General features: G+C 45.2%; 2 protein-coding genes and 1 long non-coding RNA gene across 6 annotated transcripts; 2 read left to right on the top strand and 1 right to left on the bottom strand.

Annotated features, from left to right (window-relative positions):
- Positions 1-470: 470 nt before the first annotated feature.
- Positions 471-2,250, bottom strand: LOC114673098 (uncharacterized). The gene is made up of 2 exons (XR_003723697.2): positions 2,103-2,250; positions 471-1,138 (listed from the first exon to the last, which is right to left on the bottom strand). It is a non-coding gene; the product is annotated as an uncharacterized LOC114673098 (long non-coding RNA).
- Positions 2,251-6,116: 3,866 nt separating this feature from the next.
- LYZL6 (lysozyme like 6) lies at positions 6,117-11,053 on the top strand. The gene is made up of 4 exons (NM_001194655.1): positions 6,117-6,401; positions 7,654-7,812; positions 8,728-8,806; positions 10,731-11,053. Exons 1-4 carry the CDS (start codon positions 6,263-6,265, stop codon positions 10,798-10,800), a joined length of 447 nt encoding a protein of 148 aa, NP_001181584.1. The 5' UTR covers positions 6,117-6,262; the 3' UTR covers positions 10,801-11,053.
- A 2,084-nt stretch (positions 11,054-13,137) lies between these two features.
- On the top strand, positions 13,138-27,141 carry RDM1 (RAD52 motif containing 1). 4 transcript variants are annotated; one of them, XM_001114720.5, is made up of 7 exons: positions 13,138-14,845; positions 15,229-15,408; positions 19,947-20,069; positions 20,822-20,990; positions 22,895-22,993; positions 24,939-25,024; positions 26,760-27,141. In XM_001114720.5, the coding sequence occupies exons 1-7, from the start codon at positions 14,750-14,752 to the stop codon at positions 26,859-26,861; spliced, it is 855 nt and encodes a 284-aa protein (XP_001114720.2). In that variant the 5' UTR covers positions 13,138-14,749; the 3' UTR covers positions 26,862-27,141.
- The last annotated feature ends 128 nt before the right edge of the window (positions 27,142-27,269 follow it).

The raw sequence follows: 27,269 nt of genomic DNA, 5'->3' as shown, positions 1-27,269 counted from the left end.
CCGCATAGCTGGGACTACAGGCAACCACCACCACGCCCAACTAATATATATATATATATATATATTTTTTTTTTTTTAGTAGAGACGGGGTTTCACCGTGTTAGTCAGGATGGTCTCGATCTCCTGACCTCATGATCTGCCCGCCTTGGCCTCCCAAAGTGCTGGGATTACAGGCGTGAGCCACCGCGCCCGGCCGCCACTTGTCCTTTTTTTCTGTCAGATCCTGCCTCCCTGTTTCAGAGGGAAGAGTGCACTGTCAGTAACAAAATGTTTTCTCCCTTGCGTCTCTTTTGCTACAGTTGGTAGAAATTTCTCCTGGACTTCGTCGGTGACTAATGGTGTTGGGATGTTGTGGCCTTCACAGGGAAGGGACAGGGTGTCAGGTCACCATTTCACAGATGGTTGACCCGATGCCGACTGTGACTGGCTCTTTTGGCTGCAAGTGACAGAAACCCAACTCAAACTTGTTCTGCAAGTAGAGACATTTACTGAGTCTCAGAATTGAAGGAAGGGGAAGGGTGTGTTTGGGTCCCAGAAAGGGTGTACCCTGGGGCTGGAATCCTGTCCAGATTCCACTCCCTCTTTATGGAGGCTTAGCGCCTTAGATGGGCTGTGTCCTCTGGCCCTGCACACACGGGCTTTCTATTGGAAGCTGAGCAGGTCCACCGCTTCCGTTTACAAATACAGTGACTGGCACACAAGCATTCCTATGCTTATTGGGGAATGTTGGAGGGCAGGGCCCTAGGACTGGCAGCCCTCACTAAAACCCCATGAGGGAAGGAGCTCCCCCAAAGGTGGTGCTGTTCCCAAAAAGGAAGGAAACAGCCAGTGCTCTCCACCCTGTCCCACCTGGCCATTTTCCTCACAGATGTCACCTGTCCTCCCAGGCCCAGCTGCTAATTCTGCCTGACGCTTGGCCAATTTGCCTGGTTAAAACCAGTGTATTTCCAGGAGATGGATGACGTCACAGAACTGGAGTTCCAGAAGGCTGGGATGGCCCAGCACTCCCTCCTTCTTTAGAACATGGAGAGCTGTTAGTTGGGCAGGGCTGAAGCATACGTGGTGAGGAAGAAGAGGCTCCTACTGTAGACGGCCTTTTTCTACAGGTCCTCCCAGAAATCCCCGGGCCAGCTGGAACCTGGAGTCAGAGAGGGATGGGAGAGAGGTAAGCTGTGGAAGGGGTGGGAACATACCTTCTGGAACCACTGTCTTCCTTGAGGGGACCCTGAGAGGGGCTGAATGGGCAGGGATGGAGCTTCCTGCTTCCCGAGGCTCAGTGACGTCTATCTCTGAGGGACCCTCCTGAGTCAGTGTGGAGTAGGCTGTTGTTTGCCTGGAATTCTAATTTAACAGGGCATCTTGTAAATTTTATTCGCTGGCTGGGCGCGGTGGCTCAAGCCTGTAATCCCAGCACTTTGGGAGGCCGAGACGGGCGGATCACGAGGTCAGGAGATCGAGACCATCCTGGCTAACACAGTGAAACGCCATCTCTACTAAAAAATACAAAAAAAAAAAAAAAAAAAAAAAAAAAACTAGCCGGGTGAGGTGGCGGGCGCCTGTAGTCCCAGCTACTCGGGAGGCTGAGGCAGGAGAATGGCGTGAACCCAGGAGGCTGAGCTTGCAGTGAGCTGAGATCCGGCCACTGCACTCCAGCCTGGGTGACAGAGAAAGACTTCGTCTCAAAAAAAAAAAAAAAAAATTATTCACTAAATCTGTCAGCTCTGGGGGTAGGAAGGTGGGAGAAGCAAAAAAATGGCCCCAAGCTCAGGCTGGTGTGGAATGAGTCTTAGAACAAGAGACAGAAGCAGCCTTGTTGTCTGGGGTAAATACCACGGTTCATGGTCTCACGTTTAAGGACACAGACACACACACACACAGAGTGAGTTTGGAGCAGGAGTTTAATAGGCAAAAGGAAAGAACAGCTGTCCTAGACAGAGGTCCCGAGCAGGTTGCCAGGTGGTAGTGGAAATGTCAGGGTTTTCTAAATGGGCTAGTGAGGAGGCGTTTGTGAGGAGGGGATGTCTTATCCTCCTATGGCCCGATGGTTCAGTTGGGACCAGGTGTGCTACCTGTATAGAGCAGAGTTTTTAATAGGCTCTCACCCCATTCCCGAGCACATAGGCCAACTTTTAGTCTGTGTCTCTTTGTCTTGCTTATCTGGGAGGAAGAGTTTCTGTGTCTGTTCCCATACATCTTGCAGCTGTAGGCATACCCCTCGATTCTGCTTTTAGCTTCCCTATCTTAGCGCACCTACAGAGAAAGGAATGTGGTTAGTAAGGCCCGCTATTTTACTGGTGCCCATTGTATAAGTGTGAAGTTTGGTGATTACCCAGGAGACTTCCCGGATCCTTCTGTGCCTGAGCTGTCTTACCTGTTTTACTGTTTGCTCTTTCAGGCTGCTTGTTGTGAGAAGAAAAGTTATTTCCTTGAGCTGCGTGAGGTTAGAAAGGGAGCTATCTTTGAGCTGCTTTTTGTTAAAAGGAAAGTTTTCTGCTGGGGATTCACTTTACCCTGTTTACCTAAGTAATTTCTTTTTTTTTTTTTTTTTTTTTTTTTTTTGAGACGGAGTCTCGCTCTGTCGCCCAGGCTGGAGTGCAGTGGCGCGATCTCGGCTCACTGCAAGCTCCGCCTCCCGGGTTCACGCCATTCTCCTGCCACCTCGCCCCGCTAGTTTTTTGTATTTTTTAGTAGAGACGGGGTTTCACTGGGTTAGCCAGGATGGTCTTGATCTCCTGACCTCGTGATCCACTCGTCTCGGCCTCCCAAAGTGCTGGGATTACAGGCTTGAGCCACCGCGCCGGCCAGTAATTTTTTTCTGCCTCCTATAACAAGACCAGAGAAGAAACAAGCCCACCAGGATAGCCATCTTGTCCAAGCAGAAGCCGCCTGACACTGGAAGGCGGGGGATGGAAGAACTCAGGCTTCTGCCCCCTCACCAACATATACCTAGTTTAAGGGGAAAAACACACCAGACCAGTGACAGAAATAGTCGCAGGTTTTCAGATTTATTGGAAGTATTGCTTCTTTGTAGTGTAGAGATGAGGTCTTGCTGTTTCCCAGGTTGGTCTCAAACTCCTGGCCTAAGCAATCCTCTCACCTCAGCCCCCCAAAGTGCTTGGATTACAGGCTTGAGCCACCATGCCTGGCCAGTCTTTCAGTTTCCATGGCATTGGCCATTTTGAAGAATACAGGCCAGTTATCTTACAGATTTTCAGTGAGTTTGGCTTCGATGTTTCCTCAGGATTAGATACAGGCTATGCATCCCTGGATGGAATACTGCATAAGTGAGGTGTCCTCCTTGGGAATCACACCTGGAGGCACACAATGTCCCTCTGTCCCTCATTGGAGATGTTCATTTTGATTGCAAGTTCAAAATACTGTCTGGTTATCCTCCACTGTATCTGTTTTGTTTTTTCTTTCTGTGCAACTAATAAGCAATCTGTGGGGAGACCCTATAAGATCATGGATAATATATCCAGTTATTCAGCAGTCTTCCCACAACCTCAGATTTAGCATGCAATGATGATTCTTTCTCAAACCAATCTATGATGGTTGCAAAATGGTGATTATTTTTCAACTCCATGACTTCCTCCACATTTATCGGTTGGCCTTTTATTGTCAGGAAGAGGGTCTCTGCTTCAGCTCCACACTATGTATCTTTTTGTCAATTTATTATTACTATGGGCTCATGGATACATTAATTATATTAATGTATAATCTGTTACTGTCATTTATTTTGATGGTCTAATTGTCCCAGATTACCTTGGAAACCATTATGCAATGATTTCTTAGATATGACACCAAAAGCACATGCAACAAAAGGAAAAATAGATACATTGCACATCTTCAAAATTAAGAACTTTAGGGCTTCAAAGAATACCACCAAGAAAGTGAAAGGCAACCCACAGAATGGGAAAAAATATCTGCCATATATCTGATGCTGATCTAGTATCCAGAATATATAAAGAACTCTTCCCACTCAGTAATAAAAAGACAACTCAATTTGAAACTGGGCAAAGGTTCTGAACAGACATTTTCCCAAAGATATACAATGGCCGATAAGCACATAAAAAGATGTTCGGCCGGGCGCGGTGGCTCACGCCTGTAATCCCAGCACTTTGGGAGGCCGAGACGGGCAGATCACGAGGTCAGGAGATCAAGACCACCCTGGCTAACATGGTGAAACCCCGTCTATACTGAAAATACAAAAAAATTAGCCGGGCATGGTGGTGGGAGCCTGTAGTCCCAGCTACTCGGGAGGCTGAGGCAGGAGAATGGTGTGAACCCGGGAGGCGGAGCTTGCAGTGAGCAGAGATCGCGCCACCACACTCCAGCCTGGGCGACTGAGCAAGACTCCGTCTCAAAAAAAAAAAAAAAAAAAAAGAGATGATCAACATCCATAGCCATCTGGGAAACGGAAATTAAAACAACAGGGTGATACCAGTTCATATCCATGAGGAAACCTTTTGTAGACAGATAATAGGTGTTGGTGAGGATGTAGAGAAATTGGAATCTTTATACACTGCTGATGGGAATGCAAAATGGTGCAGCCACTTTGGAAATCTGGTAGGTCTGATAAGCTTAAGCCTAGGGTTACCCCATGACCCAGCAACTCTACTCCAAAGAAATAAAAATGTATACCCACACAAAAACTAGTATGTGAATGTTCATAGCAGCATTATTCATGATAGCCAAAACCAGAAACAACCCAAATGTTCATCAACTAATGAATGGATAGACAAAGTATGGTCTATTCATACAATGGAATATTATTCAACCATAGAAAGGAATGAAGTATCATTATGTGCTCCAACCTGAATGAACCTTGAAAACATTATGCTAAGTGAAAGAAGCCAGATACAAAATGCCATATTTTATGTAACTCCATGTGTATGAAATGTCCAGAAGAGGCAAATCCATAGAGACAGAGAGTAGATTAGTGGTTGCCAGAGGTTGGGAGGAGGGGGATGGGCAGTGACTGCTAAATGGGTACAGGGTTTTGTTTTGGATTGATGAAAATATTCTAAAATCAAGTGAGATAGTAGTTGTACAACTCTGCAAATATACTGAAAACCACTGAATTGTACACTTTAACTGAATTAATTGTTTGATACGTGAATTATATCTCAATAATGCCGTTACCAAAACATATAGTTCCAGATCTGGCCAATCGGTGCCCCTTTGAGCTAGCTCTTGTGTCAATCTGACATGCCCCAATCCATATTTTTAGCACTTTTTAAATTTCTGGTACAGCAAGATAATCCAGATATCTCATAACCCTTTCCTGCTCCAGCCTGGGAATCAGCCATATTTCCTGGAGTCCCGGTTCCCTTTTGTGTGGAATGTGAACCAAGATCTGGGCATTATTTCATTTAATCATCAAAACAACCCTTTTAGGTAGGTATTAGCATATCTTCATTTTACAAATGAGGCCCAGAAAGGTTGAGTATGTTGCCAAAAATCACATAACAGCCCAAGATTTGAAAGCAGGCAGTGTGAATCTAGGGCCCTTGCTGTTCCACACACACACACACAATGTGAAAGTGAAGGTTATGTCTACAGCCAGCCCACCAAGAATTGTACCAGGCAGGGTATGGCCCCTGGGAAAAATCATGTGTCATGTGTCTTAGGGAGTGGGGTTGTGGGGAGATGAGCACCCAGTATCCTGGCCCTCCTTCTAAAAGCACATCCTCAGATACACACACACATATGCGGTGAAGATAGTCTTCAGTAATCTCCTTTGCCAACCTCACTCACCATCCCAATACCCAAATACTACCCATAGCTGGGTGCCCATATAAGAGGACCTATTGATGAAATGAGATTGGCCAGGTGTGGTGGCTCACACCTATAATCCCAGCACTTTGGGAGGCTGAGATGGGAGGATCACTTGAGGCCAGGAGTTCAAGACCAGCCTGGTCAACATAGTGAGACCCCCATCTCTAAAAAATAAAAAACTGAAAAACAAACAACAACAAAGAAAGATCGGCCTTGGTTTTTTAATGTTGAAGCTCAGAAGTTGGTATATGGAGGTTCATGATACTATTCTCTCTCCTTTTGTAACTGTTTAATTTTCCATGATTAAAAAAATCTATAAAATAGTAAATGAGAGAAAAGAGATAGGAAACAGGTTGGAGCAGTGAGTGAGTAAGGAAATCTGGCTGCCCTCTCCAGATTCCCCAGGCTCTCAGAGAAGATCAGCAGAAAGTCTGCAAGACCCTAAGAATCGTCAGCCCTCAGCTGCACCTCCTCCCCTCCAAGGATGACAAAGGTGCTATTCATCTACTTGGTCAGCAGCTTTCTTGCCCTAAATCAGGCCAGCCTCATCAGTCGCTGTGACTTGGCCCAGGTGCTGCAGCTGGAGGACTTGGATGGGTTTGAGGGTTACTCCCTGAGTGACTGTGAGTGCCATCGGCCCCTCCCCTGTCATTTCTCCTTTTCTCCCCGTCATGTCCTACATGGCCAGCTTCTTTCTCTCCTGTTCATCTTTCAAAGCCAAGTTCAAAAAGCAGCCCCCTTCAAAAAGGTTTTTCCAACACGCCGTATTCATCCACGTTATTATCCAAGCACTTATTACGTACGAAGAACTGTTTTAGATGCTGGGGATGTAGAGATAAACAAATTCCCTTCCCTTGTAGTGTTCACATCCTAGGGGAAGAGAGCAGCAACAAACTCATAAAGTACTGCCTGGTAGTGATCAATGCTATGAAGAAGAATAAAGCAGGGGGAGCGATGGTGACACTGTTTAGATGGGGAAGTCAGGGAAGGCCTCTCTGAGAAGGTGACATTGAGCAGCACCGAATTAAGTGAAGGACCTGGTCACCCAAATGTCTGGGGGAAGAACACTCCAAGCAGAGGGGACAGCTAGTACAAACGCTTTATCCTCCTGCATGGAAGGGATATCTCCCTTTTGCCTAGGATTTGTGTGCACCTGTCTTGCAACACTTGTCCTTTTATCTTGCTTCGTGGGTTTTTTAGGTACTTTTTTTCTTTTTGAGACGGAGTCTCACTCTGTCACCTAGGCTGGAGTGCAGTGGCACAATCTCAGCTCACTGCAAGCTCTGCCTCCTGGGTTCACGCTGTTCTCCTGGCTTATCCTCCCTAGTAGCTGGGACTACAGGCGCCCACCACCATACCCAGCTAATTTTTTGTATTTTTAGTAGAGACGGGGTGTCACCATGTTAGCCAGGACGGTCTCGATCTCCTGACTTCGTGATCCGCCCACCTTAGCCTCCCAAAGTGCTGGGATTACAGGCGTGAGCCACTGTGCCCAGCCTTAGGTACATATTTTTATGCTTTTAATATAGGCCCCTTGAAGGCAGCATCTGTGTTTGACCCAATTGAAATGTCCATCACTGGGCTTTGCACAGTTCCTGGCACACAGTAGGTGCTAAGTGCAAGACACATGAATAGATGGACAGATGAATGGTTGTACTTATCAGTGGGTGGATGGACCAAAGGATGAGAGGGCAAGTCAATGGAGGTTTCCAGCCCTCTAGTCCTATCTTGCCTCCCAGGCCTTGTTCCTTTTGTCTGATTCCTTGCCTCCCAGGCCTTGTTCCTTTTGTCTGATTCCTTGCCTCCCTTTCTCCTCCATCTCCCTTCTCACTCAGCTTGGTCCCCTCTAAATCCTGACCTTCTCCCTACTCTAAGGGCTGTGCCTGGCTTTTGTGGAAAGCAAATTCAACATATCAAAGATAAATGAAAACGCAGATGGAAGCTTTGACTATGGCCTCTTCCAGATCAACGGCCACTACTGGTGCAACGATTATAGGAGTCACTCGGAAAACCTTTGCCAGGTGGACTGTCAAGGTCTGGCCAGGGCCCCAGGGTGGGAGAGATGAGAGTGGAAACCAGGCTCTGCTCACAGACTTCTCTTTCCACCCACAGCCTGGGAATGGCCCCAGAGATATGGTTCAAAAAATCAGGGAATCCCTTTACTGAGCAGAGGGCTGGAGTAGTGTCCCTAATGCCCATCCAGTTAGGAGATTCTATAGAGTCCCTGAATAGGATGCAGAAAGGCTCTGTATACAGCTGGTAGTAGTAGAACAGTTGCAGTAGCCAATGTTTATTGAGAGAATATTATACACTAAGCACTTTACATACTTAGCTTATTTCATCCAACTTTCATGCAGTAGAAACCATTTATGATCCCCACTTTACAAAACAGCAAAGTGAGGCTCAAAAAGAGAACCAGCATTGAATGCCAGACCTGACAGGCTCTTAACCATTCCGGAGTACCATCTTCAGCTAACGATCTGACCAAAGGCCAAGTGCAAATTCCCTAGCTCAGAGCTGATCCAGGAGGCTCGACAGGGCCCATGACTCTGCCCCTCACCGCTGCCTTCGCACACTGACTGATGCCCCTGGGCTCCTCACCTGAAGACCCCCGCTCACTAGGTGGGACATACCTCTGTGGTGTTTTGGCATTTCCTCTCCCTAGAAACCTCCCACAAACTTTGAGTGAACCACCATCTACTCTGGTTAGGAAGAATAGTAGTGAACGGGCCCAAATCTCAGGCCTCTTGCCCCTTCTGCCCACACCCCCTTTCACCTCCAACCTCCAGCAGCCATTGTAGGGATGTCTAAATGGGCCCCTGGGAGAGAGCCTTTGCCTCAGCTGGAAACCTCGAGGTGGCATAAGCCTGTCTAGGGAGGGCTGGTGTCTGCCTCCATCTTAGGGACTGTCTTCTGTGCCCTCACAGGTTTTCTCTTCCTTCCTTTCAGATCTGCTCAATCCCAACCTTCTCGCAGGCATCCACTGTGCAAAAAGGATTGTGTCCGGAGCACGGGGGATGAACAACTGGTGAGGAGGACACCGTGGGACTCAGCGGGCAGAGCCCCACGAAGGAGGGCATGACAGAGAAAAGGGCGGTAGACAAGGACTCACGGGCACGCCCTTGCAGTGTCTAGAAAGATGTGGGATAGCGTTGGGCTTGGAACTCTGAGTTAGAAGACCTGGGATCTGGTTCTTCCATGATATTGTATTGAACAAAACTCTTCTGGTTGCGGTAACAGAAAACAACTTGAGCTAGCTGGGGAAAATCTATTCTGAGAGGACCAGATGTCTCACTGAGCCCACTCAAGGGCTTCAGCTGGGCCCCAGAAAGACCATGGAACCAGGGCTGGAAATTGTCAGCAAGCTTTCCATGGCAGGTTTCAGCTTCTCTTGGTGCATTTGCTTCACAACTCTCTCTGCAGACTTTCTCTGCTCCACAATCTAAAGGACAAAGGGTGCTGCAAAGTTAATGAGCTGAAGTCCTAAGCAACCATAGGGACTGGCTAGGCTCAGTCCCAGTCCAATTTCCTGGGATACAGAATCTGATTGGTTCCACTTGCACCACTGTGCCCCCTTGGTCCAATCAACTGTAGGGATGGGAGGAGTTAAGCAATACAATTACGGCTGCTGCGGGGGCCCTATGGCCATAATTGACTTTTTTTTTTTTTTAATTTAAAAATGCTGACCGGGCGTGGTGGCTCACGCCTGTAATCTCAACACTTTGGGAAGCTAAGGCGGGTGGATTACTTGAGGTCAGGAGTTTGAGACCAGCCTGGCCAACATGGTGAAACCCCGTCTCTATTAAAAATACAAAAAATTAGCTGGTCATGGTGGCGTGTACCTGTAGTCCCAGCTACTCGGGAGGCTGAGGCAGAAGAATCGCTGGAACCTGAGAGATTGAGGCTGCAGTGAGCCAAGATCACACCACTGCACTCCAGCCTGGGCGGCACAGTGAGATTCTTGTTTAAAAAAAAAAAAAATGTGGTGGCCGGGCACGGTGGCTCACTCCTGTAATCCTAGCACTTTGGGAGGCTGAGGTGGGTGGATCACAAAGTCAAGAGTTCGAGACCAGCCTGGCCAATATGGTGAAACCTTGTCTCTACTAAAAAATACAAAAATTAGCCAGGCGTGGTGGTGGGCGCCTGTCCCAGGCTGCTTTTTATGTTATATGGGGATGAGGCACTCACCCTGTGGGCCGGGATCTCTCTGGGGACCCTTCCCTTGCTTTGTGTCCATGCTCCTTAAGGCAAGCTACTTGGGAGGCTGAGGTAGGAGAATCGCTTGAACCTGGGAGCCAGAGGTTGCAGTGAGCCGAGATCGCACCACTGCACTCCAGCCTGGGCAGCAGAGCAAGAATCCGTCTCAAAAACAAACAAACAAACAAAAAACAAAAAACGACAACAACAACAAAAAAAAATGTGGCGCTCATCAGCTAGGCAGACACCCACAAAGCTGGGAGCTCACCAACGGTGGACATTCAGATAGTCACCTTTTCTGAGCTTCAAACTAGATATATAAGTAACACAAATGGCCGCCTCTATAGGCGACTGTGGAAGGAGTCAAATCCCTTGCATACTCAAAACACCACAGAAAAGAATTGATAGCAATGATTATGCCGACCCTTTCTGGAGGGAGAAGGAATGGGTGCACCCGAGACTTTTTTTTTTTTTTTGTAATAAGTAAGTCTCAGCCCTGTGAAACAGTACTCACCCCTTCAGGGAGAGATGAGGATTTTCAAATGTGGAAATATTGATCCAGGGAAGCAGGCAAACACCAGAGATGAGAGAGTTTTACAGGATTCGTCAGAGGGGACAGTGGAGGACAGACCAGAAGGATAACAATGAAGGGGATTCTGGGCATTGCTCCACATGCGAGACTCACCAAGAACTGGGTCATGTGTGTGGAGGAGTCACTGAGCGTGAGGCAAGAACCATGTCTTTTTTCTCCACAGGGTAGAATGGAGGTTGCACTGTTCAGGCCGGCCACTCTCCTACTGGCTGACAGGATGCCGACTGGGATGAAACAGGGTGCGGGTGCACCATGGAGTCATTCCAAGACTCCTGTCCTTACTCAGGAATTCTTCATTTCTTCTTCCTATGCCTCAACTTCATGTTATTTTCTTCCCTTCCCATTTACAACTAAAACTGACCAGAGCCCCAAGAATAAATTATTTTCTTGGCTTCCTCCTTACTCCCATCTGGACCCAGTCTCCTGGTTCCTGTCTGTCATTTGTAAACTGAGGACCACAATAAAGAAATCTCTATATTTATTGAAGCACTCACTCTGCAAAGAAGGCATCCATTTTTTCATTATTCTATGTATATTTGAGTACCTGAGACAGTGGGAGTGTACTAGGTACTAGAAGGAAGACAAAACACAACTGTTGCTCTTTAGGTGTTCATAATCTAGGTGGAAACATCCACAAATATTACAATAGATAATTAAATGTATAATAAAATTCGTAATTGTTGCTTTGAAACAGTATCAGCGTCCAAGTAATTCCTCCAAAGAATAATTTTTGAAGTAAAAGAGAAAGCTCAGAAGTAGGCAATGGGTGGGGCTAAGGGTATGGTATTGATGTGGAGAAAGTAGTGATGGGATGGAGAAATAGTGGCAGACGCCAATAATTTTGGGGTGCTTTGGGAGAACAGGCTAGGATCTAGACAATTTAAAAAGTCTTCTCTGGACAGGATCTGGTTTGCCTGGAGGGTGCTGATGTGGAGTAGAACATGCTTAAAGAAAAAGCAAAGTCAGAAAAGGGACAGTTGAAGGAATGTCCTACACATAGCTACCATCAGTAGTGTCTGACCAAACTGGGGTTTTATCTTGGACCACTTATTTCTCTACCACTGAGCCTTAACTGTTTCTACTATAAAAGGAGAGATTTGACTATTCAGTGGTTCCCAGACTTTTGTATTTCACAGGTGATAAAATGTAAAAAATAATTAAACCTGAGATTTCTAATTTTTTTTTTTTTTTTTTTTTTTTTTTTTTTTTTTTGAGACAGAGCCTCACTGCATAGCCCAGGCTGGAATGCAATGGCAGGATCTTGGCTCACTGCAACCTCCAACTCCTGGGCTCGAGCAATTCTCCTGCTTCAGCCTCCCAAGTAGCTGGGACTACAAGTGTGCGCTACCACACCCAGCCAATTTTTTTTTTTTTTTTTTTTTTTTGAGACGAAGTCTCACTCTGTCACCCAGGCTGGAGTGCAGTGGCATGATCTCCACTCACTGTAACCTCTGCCTCCTGGGTTCAAGCAATTATCCTGCCTCAACCTCCCCAGTAGCTGGGATTACAGGCACCCACCACCATACCGGGCTAATTTTTGTACTTTTAGTAGAGAGAGGGTTTCACCATGTTGGCCAGGCTGGTCTTGAACTCTTGACCTCAGGTGATCCACCCACCTCAGCCTCCCAAAGTGCTGGAATTACAGGCATGAGCCACCGTGCCCAGCTATTTTGTATTTTTAGGAGAGACAGGGTTTCACCATGTTGGCCAAGCTGGTCTTGAACTCCTGACCTCAAGTGATCCACCTGCCTTGGCCTACCAAAGTGCTGGGATTATGGATGTGAGCCACCAGGCCCGGCTGAGATTTCTAATTTTTAATTTTAATGTCCAAATAAGAGCATTAAAGCAACTATCCTCTATTAGCATCTTGTCATAAAACAATTTTTAGTATCAACATTATAGGGAGGTCATACTTGTAGAAGAATGGAGTGGAATCTATCTTATTTTATGAAATTATAAAAAACCTGATTATATTTTCCAGATTGTCCTCATTTTGTAGAGTAGGGGTGAAAACTTTATCACAGCATGGGTCTGAGGATCATTATTCAGAAACCACAAGAGACTTGTCCTGCAGGGTCTCTTCTGGCTCTGACATTCTAGGATTAAAATAAACAGTAGTAGGAACTGCTTGCTTTCCTTCTTGTGTTACTGAAACAGACTTTATAAAAATTATGACAAATCTGACCTAACTGATTCCATTTTGCTTCTAACTCCAAGCTGCCCTTGCTCATTCCTGGGCACAGGCCACACTAACTATGGGATGAATTTTTACTGTTTAACTTTGAAACAAAGATAATAGTCCTTTCCTGAAACAAACCACGTCCCTGCTTGGGAATCAGATCTCCTTTGTAACACAAACAAATTAGCCACAAGATTAGAAATTATGGCTCAGAAATTATGTAGCCAGAGGCCACAAGATTCCTAACCTCCCCAGTTGCTTCTATTCAAAACATTGTTGTAGTCTCAACAATGCACCAAGATACAACAGTCTCTAGTTATCTGAGATAACTCCCAGAGTTCTTTGTCCTACCTCCAAGATGATTAAGGAGCAGGGACACAAAGGTGGGGTTACAGCAAAAGTTTAATAAGCGAAAGAAGAAAGCTCTCTGCCAGCAGAGAGTGGGGGCCAGAATGGGTGTCCCCTCTGAGGCTGGGTATTTATGGATTGGAAAGGGGAAGCAATGTGCTTAGTCCGCCGGCTGTCTTGGAGAACTCAGCTTGGCCAGGAGCCTTGGCCCAGGACCAGTCAGGAGCTGAAATGATGATTCTTAGATGCTTCTTAACTTGGCCCGAGACCTATCAGGGGCCGAAGTGATGATTCATAGAGGCTGGACTGACAGTCCAAAAAGGAAAGCGGAGTGCCCACTGGAACCCACCGGAGCCCACTATGCGCATGCCCACAAAAGGAGAAGCAACTTCATCCTGGGAGCCCGCTGACTATACAAAGGACAAAGGCATTTCTATGCCAGGCCTCGTTCCTTTATCTGAGTGAGCTGAAGGTTTGTGCAAGCTTTTATCCAAATGGGCCAGAGGTTTTTCCATCTGTGCAGCCATGGGCATGTCTCCAGGCACAATGACCTATGCTAGTTCCCTTATCAGTGCTGGTAGCTTGAATTTTTTCCCAGGCTGCTTTTTATGTTATGTGGGGATAAGGCACTGACCCTATGGGCCGGGATCTCTCCAGGGACCTTCCCTTGCTTTGTGTCCACTCTCCGTAAGGCAAGCTAACTAACTCCTTTCAACATTACTATTATAAAACCTAAAATTGGCGTTCTAGGTATTTTTCAGACCCTTTATTCTGACGGACCAGCTGGCACCACTCAGATGGGCAAACCTGCTCATCTGTTCTTGTGGCCCCCCAACCAGGAATTCACTCAGCACAAGAACACAAGCTCTGACTCTCTCTGATTTCATCCTTGACCCAACCAGTCAGCATTTCCCATTCCCTGGCCCCCTGACTGCCAAATTATCCTTTAAAAAACACCAGCTTCGGCCAGGCACGGTGGCTCACGCCTGTAATCCCAGCACTTTGGGAGGCCGAAGCTGGTGGATCACGAGGTCATGAGACCGAGACCATCCTGGTTAACACGGTGAAACCCCGTCTCTACTAAAAAATACAAAAAACACTAGCCGGGCGAGGTGCTGGGCGCCTGTAGTCCCAGCTACTGGGGAGGCTGAGGCAGGACAATGGCGTAAACCCGGGAGGCAGAGCTTGCAGTGAGCTGAGATCCGGCCACAGCACTCCAGCCTGGGCGACAGAGCGAGACTCCGTCTCAAAAAAACAAAAACAAAAACAAAATAACCTCTTAAGTCAAAAGATTGCATCTTTCATGGTTATTTCCCACAAGCTCAGTAGGTAGTGCTAATACTTAGTACCCTAATCTCCTTCAGGAGTGAAGATGAAGCTGGCTGCTATAAACATGTCCCTACCCTTCCATCCTGTCAGCCCATTTTGGAACGCTAAACATGCTTTGAACGGAAGCTCTGAACTCAGGGATCTTGGGGCTGTGGCTGGAGGAGGGGAACAGACTCAGAGGCCGGCCCTAGGCAGGAGGGGCGAGGGAGCGATACGAGAGCCGGCCCCGCCCCTCGCACGCGCCTCTTTTTAAAAAAGCGCGGGCGTGCCTTGCGCAGGCGCATTGCTGGGGCGAAGGTGAGCCGCGCAGGTGCGGTGAAGGGAGGATGGCGGAGTTGGTTCCTTTTGCGGTTCCCATCGAGAGTGACAAAACCTTGCTAGTGTGGGAACTGAGCTCCGGACCTACGGCCGAGGCTTTGCATGTGAGCCGGGGCCAGAAAGGAGGGAGGGATGGAGAAAGCCGCCCACCCGCTGACTGGGAGTTCCGGAGCCCTGCCTCAGACCCTTACCTGCCTCAGCCTCTGCTGAAGGACTCTTAATTCTAAAAGGGATCCCAACTGACAACAAACGACCCCCAAAAGATTTTTAAGAGTCCCAGAGAGGTATCTCTCCACCGACAGCACGTTTTACCTTCCAGTGCTTCTTAAAGTTTAGGAATTTAAGAGGAAAACCTGTTGATTAAGTGGGAAGTGTTTTGAATAGCATCCTTCGCGAAGAGGGGTTTGGGGAATATGAGGGCAAGTGCGGTTTTGTTTGCTGGGCGTGAGATTTCATGTACTTACTTGGGGTGGGACCACCCCCACAGCATTCTCTGTTCACAGCATTTTCCCAGTTTGGCCTTCTGTATTCAGTCCGGGTCTTCCCAAATGCTGCAGTGGCCCATCCTGGTTTCTATGCCGTCATTAAGTTTTACTCAGCAAGGGCTGCCCGCAGAGCCCAAAAGGCATGCGACCGGAAGCAGCTTTTTCAGAAATCTCCAGTCAAGGTGGGTCCAAATATGGAATTCCTAGCTCCGCTGTGATGAAGTGCTGAATTCAATAATAGGTTAGCATTTGTCTAGCACTCTGGTTTACGGAATATTTTCAGATGCATTGCCACACTAATCTTCCAGTTCTCTGGGTTTTTTAGATGAAGAAACTGAAACTCAAGATGGTTGAGTGACTTGTTTAAGGTTCCTGAAAAGAATTATGGAAACTTGAGGTTGAACTAAAACCTGCTGAGCTAAACCTCATGTCATTTTATGCTGTCCCTTTTTAAGAAATCTCAGCTTGGGCAGCAAAGTGAGACCCTGTCTCTATTAAAAAAAAAAAAAAATTAAAGATAAGGCTGGGCACCGTGGCTCATGCCTATAATCCCAGCACTTTGGAAGATGGAGGCAGGCGGATCACTTGAGGCCAGCAGTTTGAGATCAGCCTGGGCAACATAGCAAAACTCCATCTATACTAAAAATACAAAAACTAGCCAGGCATGGTGGCATGCGCCTGTAGTTCCAGCTACTCGGGAGGCTGAAGCATGAGAATCGCTTGAACCCAGGAGGCTGAAGCATGAGAATCACTTGAACCCAGGAGGTGGAGGCTGCAGTGAGCCAAGATTGTGCCACTGCACTCTAGCACGGGTGACAGAGTGAGACTCCATCTCAAAAAAAGAAAAGAAAGAAAGAAAAATAAAAAATTAATTATCAGCCAGGTATGGTGGCATGCACCTGTAGTCCCAGCTACTTGGGAGACTGAGGTGGGAGGATCGCTTGAGCCTAGAGGTTTAAGGGTGCAATGAGTCATAATAATTGCATCACTGCACTCCTGCCTGGGCCACACAGTGAAACCCTATCTCTAAACAATGAGTGAATGAATGAAATCTTCGCCAGAAGACTTCTGCTTCTATTTACTTTTTAATTTTTTTAGAGACAGTATCCCTGTGTTGCCCAGGCTGGTCTCTAAATCCTGGCCTCAAGCAGTCCTCCTGCCTCAGCCTCTTAAGTAGCTAGGTACAAGCCACCATGCCCAGCTACATTTATTTTTTATTTTTGTTTCTTGAGATGAAGTCTTATTTTGTCACCTAGGCTGGAGAGCAGTGGCATGATCTCGGCTCACTGCAACCTCTGCCTTGCGGGTTCAAGCGATTCTCCTGCCTCAACCTCCTGAGTAGCTGGGACTACAGGCACCTGCCACCACACCTGGCTAATTTTTGTATTTTAGTAGAGATGGGGTTTCGCCATGTTGGTGAGTCTGGTCTTGAATTCCTGACCTCAAGTGATTCGCCCACCTCAGCCTCCCAAAGTGCTGGGACTACAGGTGTGAGCGACCACGCCCAGCCATATATTATATATTTACTTTTTTTTTTTTTTTTTAAGACGGAATTCTGCTCTTGTTGCCCAGGCTGGAGTGCAGTGACATGATCTCAGCTCACCACAACCTCCACCTCCCGGGTTCAAGCGATTCTCCTGCCTCAGCCTCCCAAGTAGCAGGGATTACAGGCATGCACCACCATGCCTGGCTGATTTTGTGTTTTTGGTAGAGACGGAGTTTCTCCATGTTGGTCAGGCTGGTCTCAAACTCCTGAACTTAGGTGGTTCACCCACCTTGGCCTCCCAAAGTGCTGAGATTACAAGCATGAGCCACCACGCCCAGCCTATATATTTACTTTTATGTGAATTTAAAATGTGTGGGTGTGACCAAGTCTTCTGCCAGCTGTTACATAAAGGAAACTGTATCATCATCATCATCATCATCATCATCATCATCATGCTCACCATGGCTCACAAACTGCCTATTTGGAACTCCCTTCAGTTCTGAGAGGATGGGAACATTCTTTAAGCAGCATTGTAGAAACCCTATTCCATATTAACATGCCAACCAATTTTACCTTCCCAGAGCCACAGAATGATATCTCATTGTATGCCTCAATTCAGTCACCTTTCCCTTTTCAAGGACCATTTCAATTCCTAATTGGCTACTTGATCTGACTGTTTCCTACTAATCTTGCTGCCTATTACTGTCTATATTCCATTCCTCATTGAATTAACCTTGATCAAATCTGAGAACTCTGCTCAGTAATGACTCCAGATATACTACTCCCACTTCGGTAGCCTGTTCAATGCCCTCTTAGCCTGTTCAACACCCTCTTCAATCCTGGTTCCACTTCCTGTGACTGAAATGATTACCTGTGAGATATTATTTAACTTTTGAACTATGGTCTGTTTCTAACCTGTGACCGTTTCACATAGCCACTCAAATATTATAAAGGTGCAACTAAGATTATGAAACATTTACTTGGTATCATTTTGTGAGTAATGAGTTTTTAGTGCTCTTTGGACATGGAGACCATTTCATAAGCTTTAGGTTTTGAGAATTTCACAGCATAAAGCCCATCACTGAGACAGTAATGAAGGATATGTTCTACAACTCAATAGATTAGGTGAGAGGAGAGGGCGTTCATACTAGATTTATTTGTTTACTAAACCCAAAACCTTGGGTTGCTACTCACCCCCCACTGTAATCTAGTTTAAGTGTTCTTTTCTACTTTAGAAAAGAACATTTTTCATACATTTTCATTTTCATACATTTAGTTCCTGGGTTTTTTTGCCTTTTTAAATACAGAAAAGAGAATAATGTTTTAAAATAAAATCAAGGAAAGGCCTAAGGCACCTGAGAGGGTTTTGTTTTTGCTTTTTGGGTTTTTGTTTTTGCTTTTGTTTGGAGACGGAGTCTTGCTCTGTCACCCAGGCTGGAGCGCAATGGCATGATCTCAGCTCACTGCAGCCTCTGCCTCCCAGGTTTAAGTGATTCTCCTGCCTCAGCCTCCAGAGTAGCTGGGATTACAGGCATGCACCACCACACCCAGCTAATTTTTGTATTTCTGGTAGAGACAAGATTTCTCCATGTTGGCCAGGCTGGTCTTGAACTCCTGACCTCAAGTGATCTGCTCGCCTCAGCCTCCCAAAGTGCCAGGATTACAGGCGTGAGCCACTGCGCCTGGCCAAGAGGGATTTTTGTGGGTTTTTGTTTTTGTTTTTGTTTTTTTGTGAAATGAAGGAAAATGGTTGCCGCCAAGAACTGTGGCAAGGTTATCCAAGCTGACAACTGTCTGTGCCACCCAGGGGCTCAGAGTTTTTCTGAAGCTTCCTGGTTGTCCAGAAAGACTCCACTGTGACTCATGATACAGGCCGGTCTCGCCAATAGCACTCAATGTTTAAAAATTGGTCTTCATTTCTCTTTCCCAACAGGCATTTCTCCTTCTTTTCAGTTGGAGAAAGTAATTTCAATTTTTACTTGCTCATTGTTTTATTCATTCAATTGACAGATCATCTGTCCTCTATTATATGCCAAGAACTGTGCTTGGTTCTGGAAGTGAAAAAAGCTATGGTTTCGTCTGGGACTTACGGAGCTTGTAAACCAGTGATAGAGGAAGGTGCATAATCAAATCAATAAAGAATTAACTTCGGCCAGGCGCGGTGGCTCACGCCTGTAATCGCAGCACTTTGGGAGGTGAAGGCAGGCAGATCACGAGGTCAGGAGATCGAGACCATCCTGGCTAACATGGTGAAACCCCGTCTCTACTAAAAAATACAAAAAATTAGCCAGGCGTGGTGGCGAGCACCCATAGTCCCAGCTACTCGGGAGGCTGAGGCAGGAGAATGGCGTGAACCCAGGAGGCGGAGCTCGCAGTGAGCCGAGATCGGGCCACTGCACTCTAGCCTGGGCGACAGAGCAAGACTCCGTCTAAAAAAAAAAAAAAGAATTAACTTTACTGTTAATTCTTATTAATTTCTAATACAAATAAATTTGACTTTGTATCATTTGAATTTCATGAATATAATAGAGTTAAAAATGAAATAGACATATAGGAAAGAACTTGTGATGTAAGAAATCCACAAAAATGGGTAAAATATTTTAAGAATTAATAGTAGATATTTGCATTCTCAAAGAAACTTATAAATGCATATAAACCTCTAGTTGTTTCAGTTGCTTGTAAAATTTGTAGAAGTATGTGTATTTCCTCTTTTTTTTTTTTTTTTTTTTTTTTTGGAGACAGAGTCTTACTCTGTCGCTTAGGGTAGAGTGCAGTGGCACTATCTCGGCTCACTGCAAGCTCTGCCTCCCAGGTTCAAGCCATTCTCCTGCCTCAGCCTCCGGAGTAGCTGGGACTACAGGCACATGTCACCATGCCTGGCTAATATTTGGTATTTTTAGTAGAGACAGGGTTTCACCATGTTAGCCAGGATGGGCTCGATATCCTTACCTTGTGATCCACCCGCCTCAGCCTCCCAAAGTGCTGGGATTACAGACGTGAGCCACCGCACCCGATTGTATTTCATCTTTTAACAGAGTTTAGTAACTTGGGGAGGGGGATGGGTGGTGGGTTCATCTTATCTATATTCAGGTCATATTCTCAAGCAGGAGCTACTGAATGGGAAGACCGAAACAATTTTTCTTTGCACACTTGGTATTGACAAATCTCAGATGTATCCATAATAAAATCTCTAGCAGGTTGTGATATTTATGAGTCTATCTCTTATGATTTTAGGTTCGTCTTGGCACCAGACATAAGGCAGTTCAACATCAAGCCCTTGCCCTGAATAGTTCCCGATGCCAAGAACTGGCGAATTACTACTTTGGTTTCAATGGGTGGTCCAAAAGGATCATCAAGGTAAACCTTGTAGATTTTTTTTCACTAACCACACTCTCCTTTCAACATTGAAATCCTAGATTTTAGACAGAAGTATTGAACTGGATTGTAGGGAGGAGATGTGAGAGGCCTCTACCATTGAGGATAAGTGGACATTTCTGAATTGGCCTGCTACCTAGAATTAATAATCTCAGTCACTTGGATGGTGGTATCCATAATTTTCTCTACTGTTTTTGTGGCATATAATAAAAAATGGTTGTCTCTATCTAGCAACTCATTTGCAAATCTAACTTGATTTTGAAGCCATAGGATACCTCAACTGTTAGCTTGAATGACTGGAATTTAGTTGTTTTTTTGTTGTTGTTTTTGTTTGGTTGTTTGCTTTTTGGTTTTTTGTTTTGTTTTGTTTTTTTGAGACAGAGTCTCACTCTGTCGTCAGGCTGGAGTGCAGTGGTGCTATCTCGGCTCACTGCAAAATCTACCTCCTGGGTACAAGCGATTCTCCTGCCTCAGCCTCCTGAGTAGCTGGGACTACAGGCGCCCGCCACCATGCCCAGCTAATTTTTGTATTTTTAGTAGAGACAGGGTTTCACCATGTTGGCCAGGATGCTCTCAATCTCTTGACCTCGTGATCTGCCCACCTCGGCTTCCCAAAGTACTGGGATTACAGGCATGAACCACCACGCCCGGCCAAGTTTTTACTTTTAATAACAAAACATTTTGAAGCCTACATTAAGATCCTAGGAAGGACCTTACATTAAATATCCTTACAGCTTCAGGAGCTTTCTGACCTTGAAGAAAGAGAAAATGAAGATAGCATGGTGCCACTTCCGAAGCAAAGCCTGAAGTTCTTCTGTGCTTTAGAGGTGATGTTGCCATCCTATGATTGCAGGAGTCCTGGCGTTGGCTTGGTGGAGAAGCCTGTGGATAAGGTGGAAGAAGGTCTGTTTTCATTGGGAGTGGAGGAGGGTAGGGATTTGGCGTGGAAAGGATCTTTCTTTTTTTCTTACTTTCCGAAAGTCATCTTTTCGGATACATATCAAGCCCTTCCCTCTCTGAGCTACTGAAGTCCTGGGCAGAGTTTTTCTGTCTTACAGTATAGGGTTTTACTGTAGGTAATACCTGATTGAACCTTTAAATTTAAAATCGTACAGCTGACTTCCTGCCAAGAAACTTAGGAGGAAGAAGGAAGTAATGTTTTTACAGTTTTTGGTTAAGAACTTGCTTCGAGCTAAAATAGTTCTTCAAATATGTGTCTCTTGTAGCCCTCGGTTATCCCAGCAAAACCATCTAAAGTTTTTGGTTTTTTTTAAATCTATTTATTATTTTTTTAGAGGCAGGGTCTTGCTCTGTTGCCCAGGCTAGAGTACAGTAGCATGATCATAGCTCACTGTAACCTCCAACTTCTGGGCTCAAGGGATCCTCCTGCCTCAGCCTCCTGAGTAGCCAGGACTACAGGCATGCACCACCACACCTGGCTAATTATTATTATTTTTAGAGATGGGGTCTTTCTGTGTTGTCCCACCTGGTCTCCAACTCCTGGCCTCAAGAGATCCTCTTGCCTCAGGATCCCAAGTTGCTGGGGTTATAGGCATGAGCTACCAGGCCAGGTCATCATCTAAAGATTTACATAAACTTTTGTGTAAACATTCAGTTCTTTTTTTTTACTCATAAAAGGGTTTCAGCCAAAAAAGAGTCTAATATAGATACCTAGAAAGAGTACTCAATTGATACTAATGTTGAGTATTTTTTTAGTATTCATGTCCATCAGGCTTAGGGTTTGAAGTCAGAGGCAGGGCTGTAGGCTAATGGAGTGGAGTAGGCTCCTGGGGGTGATGCCCAGGGAGGAGCCAAATTATCTGTACCAAAGTTTTTTCTTTTTTGACATGGAGCCTCACTCAGTCGCCTAGGCTGAAGTGCACTGGCGTGATCTCAGCTCACTGTAACCTCCACCTCCCAGGTTCAAGCATTTCTCCTGCCTCAGCCTCCCAAGTAGCTGGGGTTACAGGTGCCTACCACCACACCTGGCTATTTTCTTGTTGTTGTGTTTTCATTAGAGACAGGGTTTCACCATGTTGCCCAGGCTGCTCTCAAACTCCTGACCTCAAGTGATCTGCCCACCTCAGCCTCCCAAAGTGCTGGGATTATAGGCATGAGCCACCGGACCTAGCCCTTTTTTTTTGAGACACAGAGTCTCACTCTGTCACCCAGGCTGGAGTGCAGTGGCCTGATCTCAGCTCACTGCAACCTCTGCTTCCTGGTTCAAGCCTCAGACTCCCAGGTAGCTGGGATTACAGGTGTGTGCCACCACACCTGGCTAATTTTTGCATTTTTAATAGAGACAGGGTTTCACCGTGTTCGCCAGGCTGTTCTTGAACTCCTGGCCTCAAGTTTCACCACATTGACCAGGCTGTTCTTGAACTCCTGGCCTCCACCTGCCTCAGCCTCCCCAAGTGCTGGGATTACAGGCATGGGCCACCATGTCCAGCCAACCAAACCTTTTTTGATGAGTGATTCCAGCCCTTGATGCACAGGAGGGTAGGGTCTGTAGGAGTGTTGCCTTAACTGATCAATTTGAAATCTCTGGGTGATGTGAGACATGTGCCAGGTTCTTGGCTGTTATCTCCCTTCTAGTACTTCAGGAACTTCCCTACTAGATGGAGGCGTAAAAATGGGCCCTGCCAGGATATACCTATAACAGAGCCATTCAACCATACCCTTGTGCCGTCTGTCCTTAATCACAAAGGTTATGAGCTAAGAACCATGGGTGCATTTTTAGTTTTTAAACATATAGCAATTATCATTCAGATAGGCATCTTAAATCCATTTGTTTTGGTTGGATTTAGGACCGTTATCGTTCCTTATGAAAAGGAAGACAGCCCAGAAGCTTGCTATTCAGAAGGCTTTGTCAGACGCATTCCAGAAACTGTTGATTGTTGTTCTAGGTAAGACTCTCTTGATTGTCCTAGAAGTACTTCAGTTTCAATGGGCAAATAAACTCATTTTGAAAAGTTAATTGGATAAAAATATTGATATCTAAAGCACTCTATAGTATGCTTTCATTTGCTAAATTATTTCACAGCAACAGGCTCAAATTTGTTCTGTGTGACATTTGTGGGAAAAAAAAAACGACAGCAAATACTGTTCCTAGTTTACAGATGTGAAAGGACTTGCCTCAGTTCCCACAGAAAATGTTTAAGCCAGGTCTTCTTTAATTGCTTGCCTATCATATAGAATAGTGATTATAAGTTTTGGACACATGGATTTGAGTCCTAACTCTGTCTCTTAGATTTTTAATGCAATTTTAGGTCTTATAGCTAGAGAGATTTGAAAATACTTAATAGCTCTAAGCTGCAGTCTCTTCATCTACAAACTGGGGTTAGTAATTCAGTCAGCCTTATGAAGGATATTGTAAGAGTAAATGAGATGACAAATGTAAAAACTCAGAACTACACTTACAAGATAAGCAGACATATTAACTGTTATTGTCATTGTTGATTTCTATCTGAATAAATAAACTCTGTGCCGAGGAGTTTATTAGATTTTGTTTCCTGAATCGAGAATTCAATTTCAGCTTTCATTTCTGGCACTGACACATTGGGCAAGTATGATTCTTATACAACAATCAGCTGCTTTGCTGTGAGCCTTGGAATTGGTCATGCTATTGAATGGCATTGCTTGTATTCCCTATTGAGTTCTACAGTGGCATGAATGTTACAGGCTGTGCCCAAAGGAAGCCTGATGATTGGCAAAGAGTACCTGAACAGAGTTGCTCTTCTGCTTCACAGCCCTAAAGGCTTAAGAGACTGAGAGATCCTAATTAAGTTACCACAGACCTTTATTTGCTTGTAGGAGGTGGCCCTGATTGCTCTCAGCTTTCCAACCTGGACAACAGCCCTTCTAGTGAAAGTCTTACTTCCTTGATCATCAGCTGTCAAGTCTGAGTAACAACCTTTAAGAACCAAACGAAGTGTGTGGGTTGTTTACCTCTCCCTAGTATACAAAGGTATCTCTTGCACACACTGAAAACTTTTTAGACCAAAAGCCTTATGGCTCTAGTTTGCCTTGAAGGTAGTTCTATTGTCTATAAGAATATGTGGGCCTGTGTCTGCCAATAAAATGTTCAAATGTTCTCTCTCTCAGAAGCTTTGTTCATTGCATCTGGTGGAATGAATTTTGGTTCTCAGGGTGCAGACACCTGGCCCTTGCTTCTAATGTGAAGTGTCTACTGGCCCAGTGGTCTCTACTCCAAATTTGAACTTGCTTTGACCCCCACCTGATACCTTACCATTTCATCGTATTATGATTGAACATTTTGGTTTCCATATTTTTTCTTATGTTATTCCTTAGTTCCTATCTGTAAGATCATAATGTCCTTTGTACAAAATATGGTTGATATTTCATATATATGTTAAAAACTGAGGTGTGAGGCCAGGCATGGTGACTCATACCTGTAATCTCAGTATTTTGGGAGGCCAAGGCAGGAGGATCACTTAAAGCCAGGAGTTCGAGACCAGCCTGGGCAACAAAGCAAGACCGTGTCTCTAAAAAAAAAATTAGGCGGGCACAGTGGTGTGTACCTGTAGTCCCTGCTACTCTGGAGGCTGAGCCAGGGGGATCACTTGATCCCAGGAATTCCAGGCTGCAGTGAGCTATGACAACGCCACTGCACTCCAGCCGGGGTGACAGAGTAAGACCGTGTCTTCCAAAAAAAAAAGGAAAGAAAGAAAAAACTGAAGTGTGAGATGAGGAGATAAGGAAACTTCCAGGAAAATGTTCTTATTTTCTGCTTTTAGAAACCAAAAGAATGTTCATGGGGTGCTACCATTATATGCAGGATGTTTTAGAATGAAAAAGATTCTGAATTGATCCTCGCTAACTTTATTTCAGAAAGTGGTAAAATAGCTGTGGAGTACAGACCCAGTGAAGACACCATAGATGTCAGATGCGAAGAAGAACTACACGGTTTAATTCAAGTATGTGGAGATAAAAACTCAGGGGTTAACATAGCCAATGTAACCGTAATTCAAAACAAGCAGCATAATTTGGCGGACAATTTGTTTCATTCTTAGGAAAATGTGAAACTGATACTACTTTTGAGTGCAGAGTATTTCTGAGGCTTTTCCTGAAGTCTTGACCTTTGACTCTGACCCGTTATTTGAAGTTTGGAGAGCAGAACTGAGGACTGTCAGAGTGTTATTACAGTTGTGGACACAGGAGAGGGGTTAGTCTTCCCCCAGGATTTAGGGATGCCAGGCTGCTTGAACATAGGCCTTTTTAGAACTTTCTTCAAACAGGATCCCAGAGATATGGGGAAAAAGTAACTGGCCTTAAGAATGATCGTGCTACAGCTTTTGAAAACTATAATGCCTTTCAAATATGGCTTATTACCTAGATCTCAATATCTCCTTATATCTTGGGTAGACCATTTTGTTGAAGATCTTTCTGTAAATCAATTACAATCATGTGCTGCAAAATGATGTTTCAGTCAACAGTAAACCACATATATGATGGTGATTCCATAAGAGTATAATGGAGCTATCCCTATACAGCTATACCATTTTTTATCTTTTAAACAGTATTTTTACTGTATGTTTTCCATTTTACATACATAAATACCTACCATTGTGTTACAATTGCCTTCGGTATTCCGTATAGTAACATACGGTACAGGTTTATAGCCGAGGAGCCATAGGCCATACCATATAGCCTAGGTGTGCTGTAGGCTATACCACTTAGGTTTGTGGAAGTATATGCTATGATGTTAGCACAAGGGTGAAATCCCCTAATGACATATTTCTCAAGTTTCTCCTCACATGGCAAGCAACGCATGACTGTATATGAAAGCTCTTAAATAGGGATTAAGTTTCTAAATTAATCTCTGAAAGAAAACAGTCATTATTTACTACATATGGAATTTTTTTTTAAAGGAGCAAAAGTGTTTTATTTCAGTGGGAACTTAATTTGGGGCTAGAGTGTTTTATTTAACTTTCACCCCAGAGTTGCAAAGTGTTTTATTTTGAAGTTTTTCCCTGTAAAATAATTATTTCAATTCAATTTAAATAAAACCCATCAAGGAAACTTCAAGCTTTAAGAAGTCTAGCTTCCTGTGAAATGTGAGACAAAGTTAGCACTGATTTCAGAAATCTGATTATAATAATAGATCCACCCCTAAATGAGGCGAGTCTTGGAATCCCTTTCATTGTAAAACCATTAATCTGCACCATGTGCCTATGCTAGGCACTGGCATAAGATGAAGCACCTTCTTAGAGTTCGCATGCTGGTGATGGTGCCAGACAATGAGAAATACAATAGGTAATAATGGCTGTGGAGGAAGTCAGCTGGGTTCTAGTTATAGTCACATTTCAGGAAATTATTTAACATGCTGACTTTAACAACCTAAGCCTCTTCATGTGTGCACACAGGGTAGACCTCTGAAGAGTGGCGCTGTAATTTCTAGGGTAATGGCTGTGTTAAGGCAGGGTGACAGTTCAGACTTCTCTCCCAGACTGAATTGCCCACCTCCCAAAACCCTTCCTACAGAAAATTTGGAGTCCTCACTTATTCCCTGGCAGCTCCTACCTAATAGAGTGGGGAATTATCAAACATGCAACAAAGGATATCAAAAGTTTAGCAAAAATGGCAACATTTTGGAATGAATGACCCTACTGTGCATTCTGCCTGCCACCCTAACTGGTGCACATTTTGCAGGTCCATTGCTCTCCCTGGAAGCAGTGTGGCCAAGAGGAGGAAGAGTATCTCTCAGATTTCAGCTTGGAGGAGGAAGAGTTCAGGCTCCCAGAACTTGACTAGCATTTCTGAATATCCCGAGGCGAGGTCACCTAACTTCCTTGGGAAGCTCTGCCGTGCCGCTACCCCACCCCGCCCCACCACTGTAGGCTGCTGGAGTCCTGGGACCACCTGGGTCGGCCGCCCAAATCTTTCCTGGCGAAGGGGAAGGAAAGGGTGTTCTGGTGGAGAGGGAAGGGAGGCTTGGGCGGGATTGTGGGATAAGATCGCCCTGGTGACGAGGAGCAAATCTGGAATGGAACTTAATAAAGGTTGCCTAAATAAAGATATGGTAAATAACGGAGGAGGCGGGGCCGTGGTTGCTAGGAGTGCGAGGTTGCTAGGTGTGCGAGCATCTCTGGGCTGCCATAATGGTTCCAGCTCAGCGTGGGACGCCAACGTATGTCATATACGGGCTGCGTCTCTGGTCCC

This window comes from Macaca mulatta, chromosome 16, assembly GCF_049350105.2.
Source record: "Macaca mulatta isolate MMU2019108-1 chromosome 16, T2T-MMU8v2.0, whole genome shotgun sequence".
Taxonomy (NCBI): domain Eukaryota; kingdom Metazoa; phylum Chordata; class Mammalia; order Primates; family Cercopithecidae; genus Macaca; species Macaca mulatta.
Note: the sequence above shows the minus strand (reverse complement) of the source record. Positions and strands in the feature narration are given on the sequence as shown.

Bases quoted from the DNA above. Each gene is read 5' to 3' on its own strand.
- LYZL6 (NM_001194655.1), top strand. From the start codon at position 6,263: ATGACAAAGGTGCTATTCATCTACTTGGTCAGCAGCTTTCTTGCCCTA. The intron at 7,813-8,727 runs GTCTGGCCAGGG...CCTTCCTTTCAG, and splicing joins TTGCCAGGTGGACTGTCAAG to ATCTGCTCAATCCCAACCTT. The intron at 8,807-10,730 runs GTGAGGAGGACA...TTTTCTCCACAG, and splicing joins GCACGGGGGATGAACAACTG to GGTAGAATGGAGGTTGCACT.
- RDM1 (XM_001114720.5), top strand. From the start codon at position 14,750: ATGGCGGAGTTGGTTCCTTTTGCGGTTCCCATCGAGAGTGACAAAACC. The intron at 22,994-24,938 runs GTAAGACTCTCT...ACTTTATTTCAG, and splicing joins ACTGTTGATTGTTGTTCTAG to AAAGTGGTAAAATAGCTGTG. The intron at 25,025-26,759 runs GTATGTGGAGAT...CACATTTTGCAG, and splicing joins AACTACACGGTTTAATTCAA to GTCCATTGCTCTCCCTGGAA.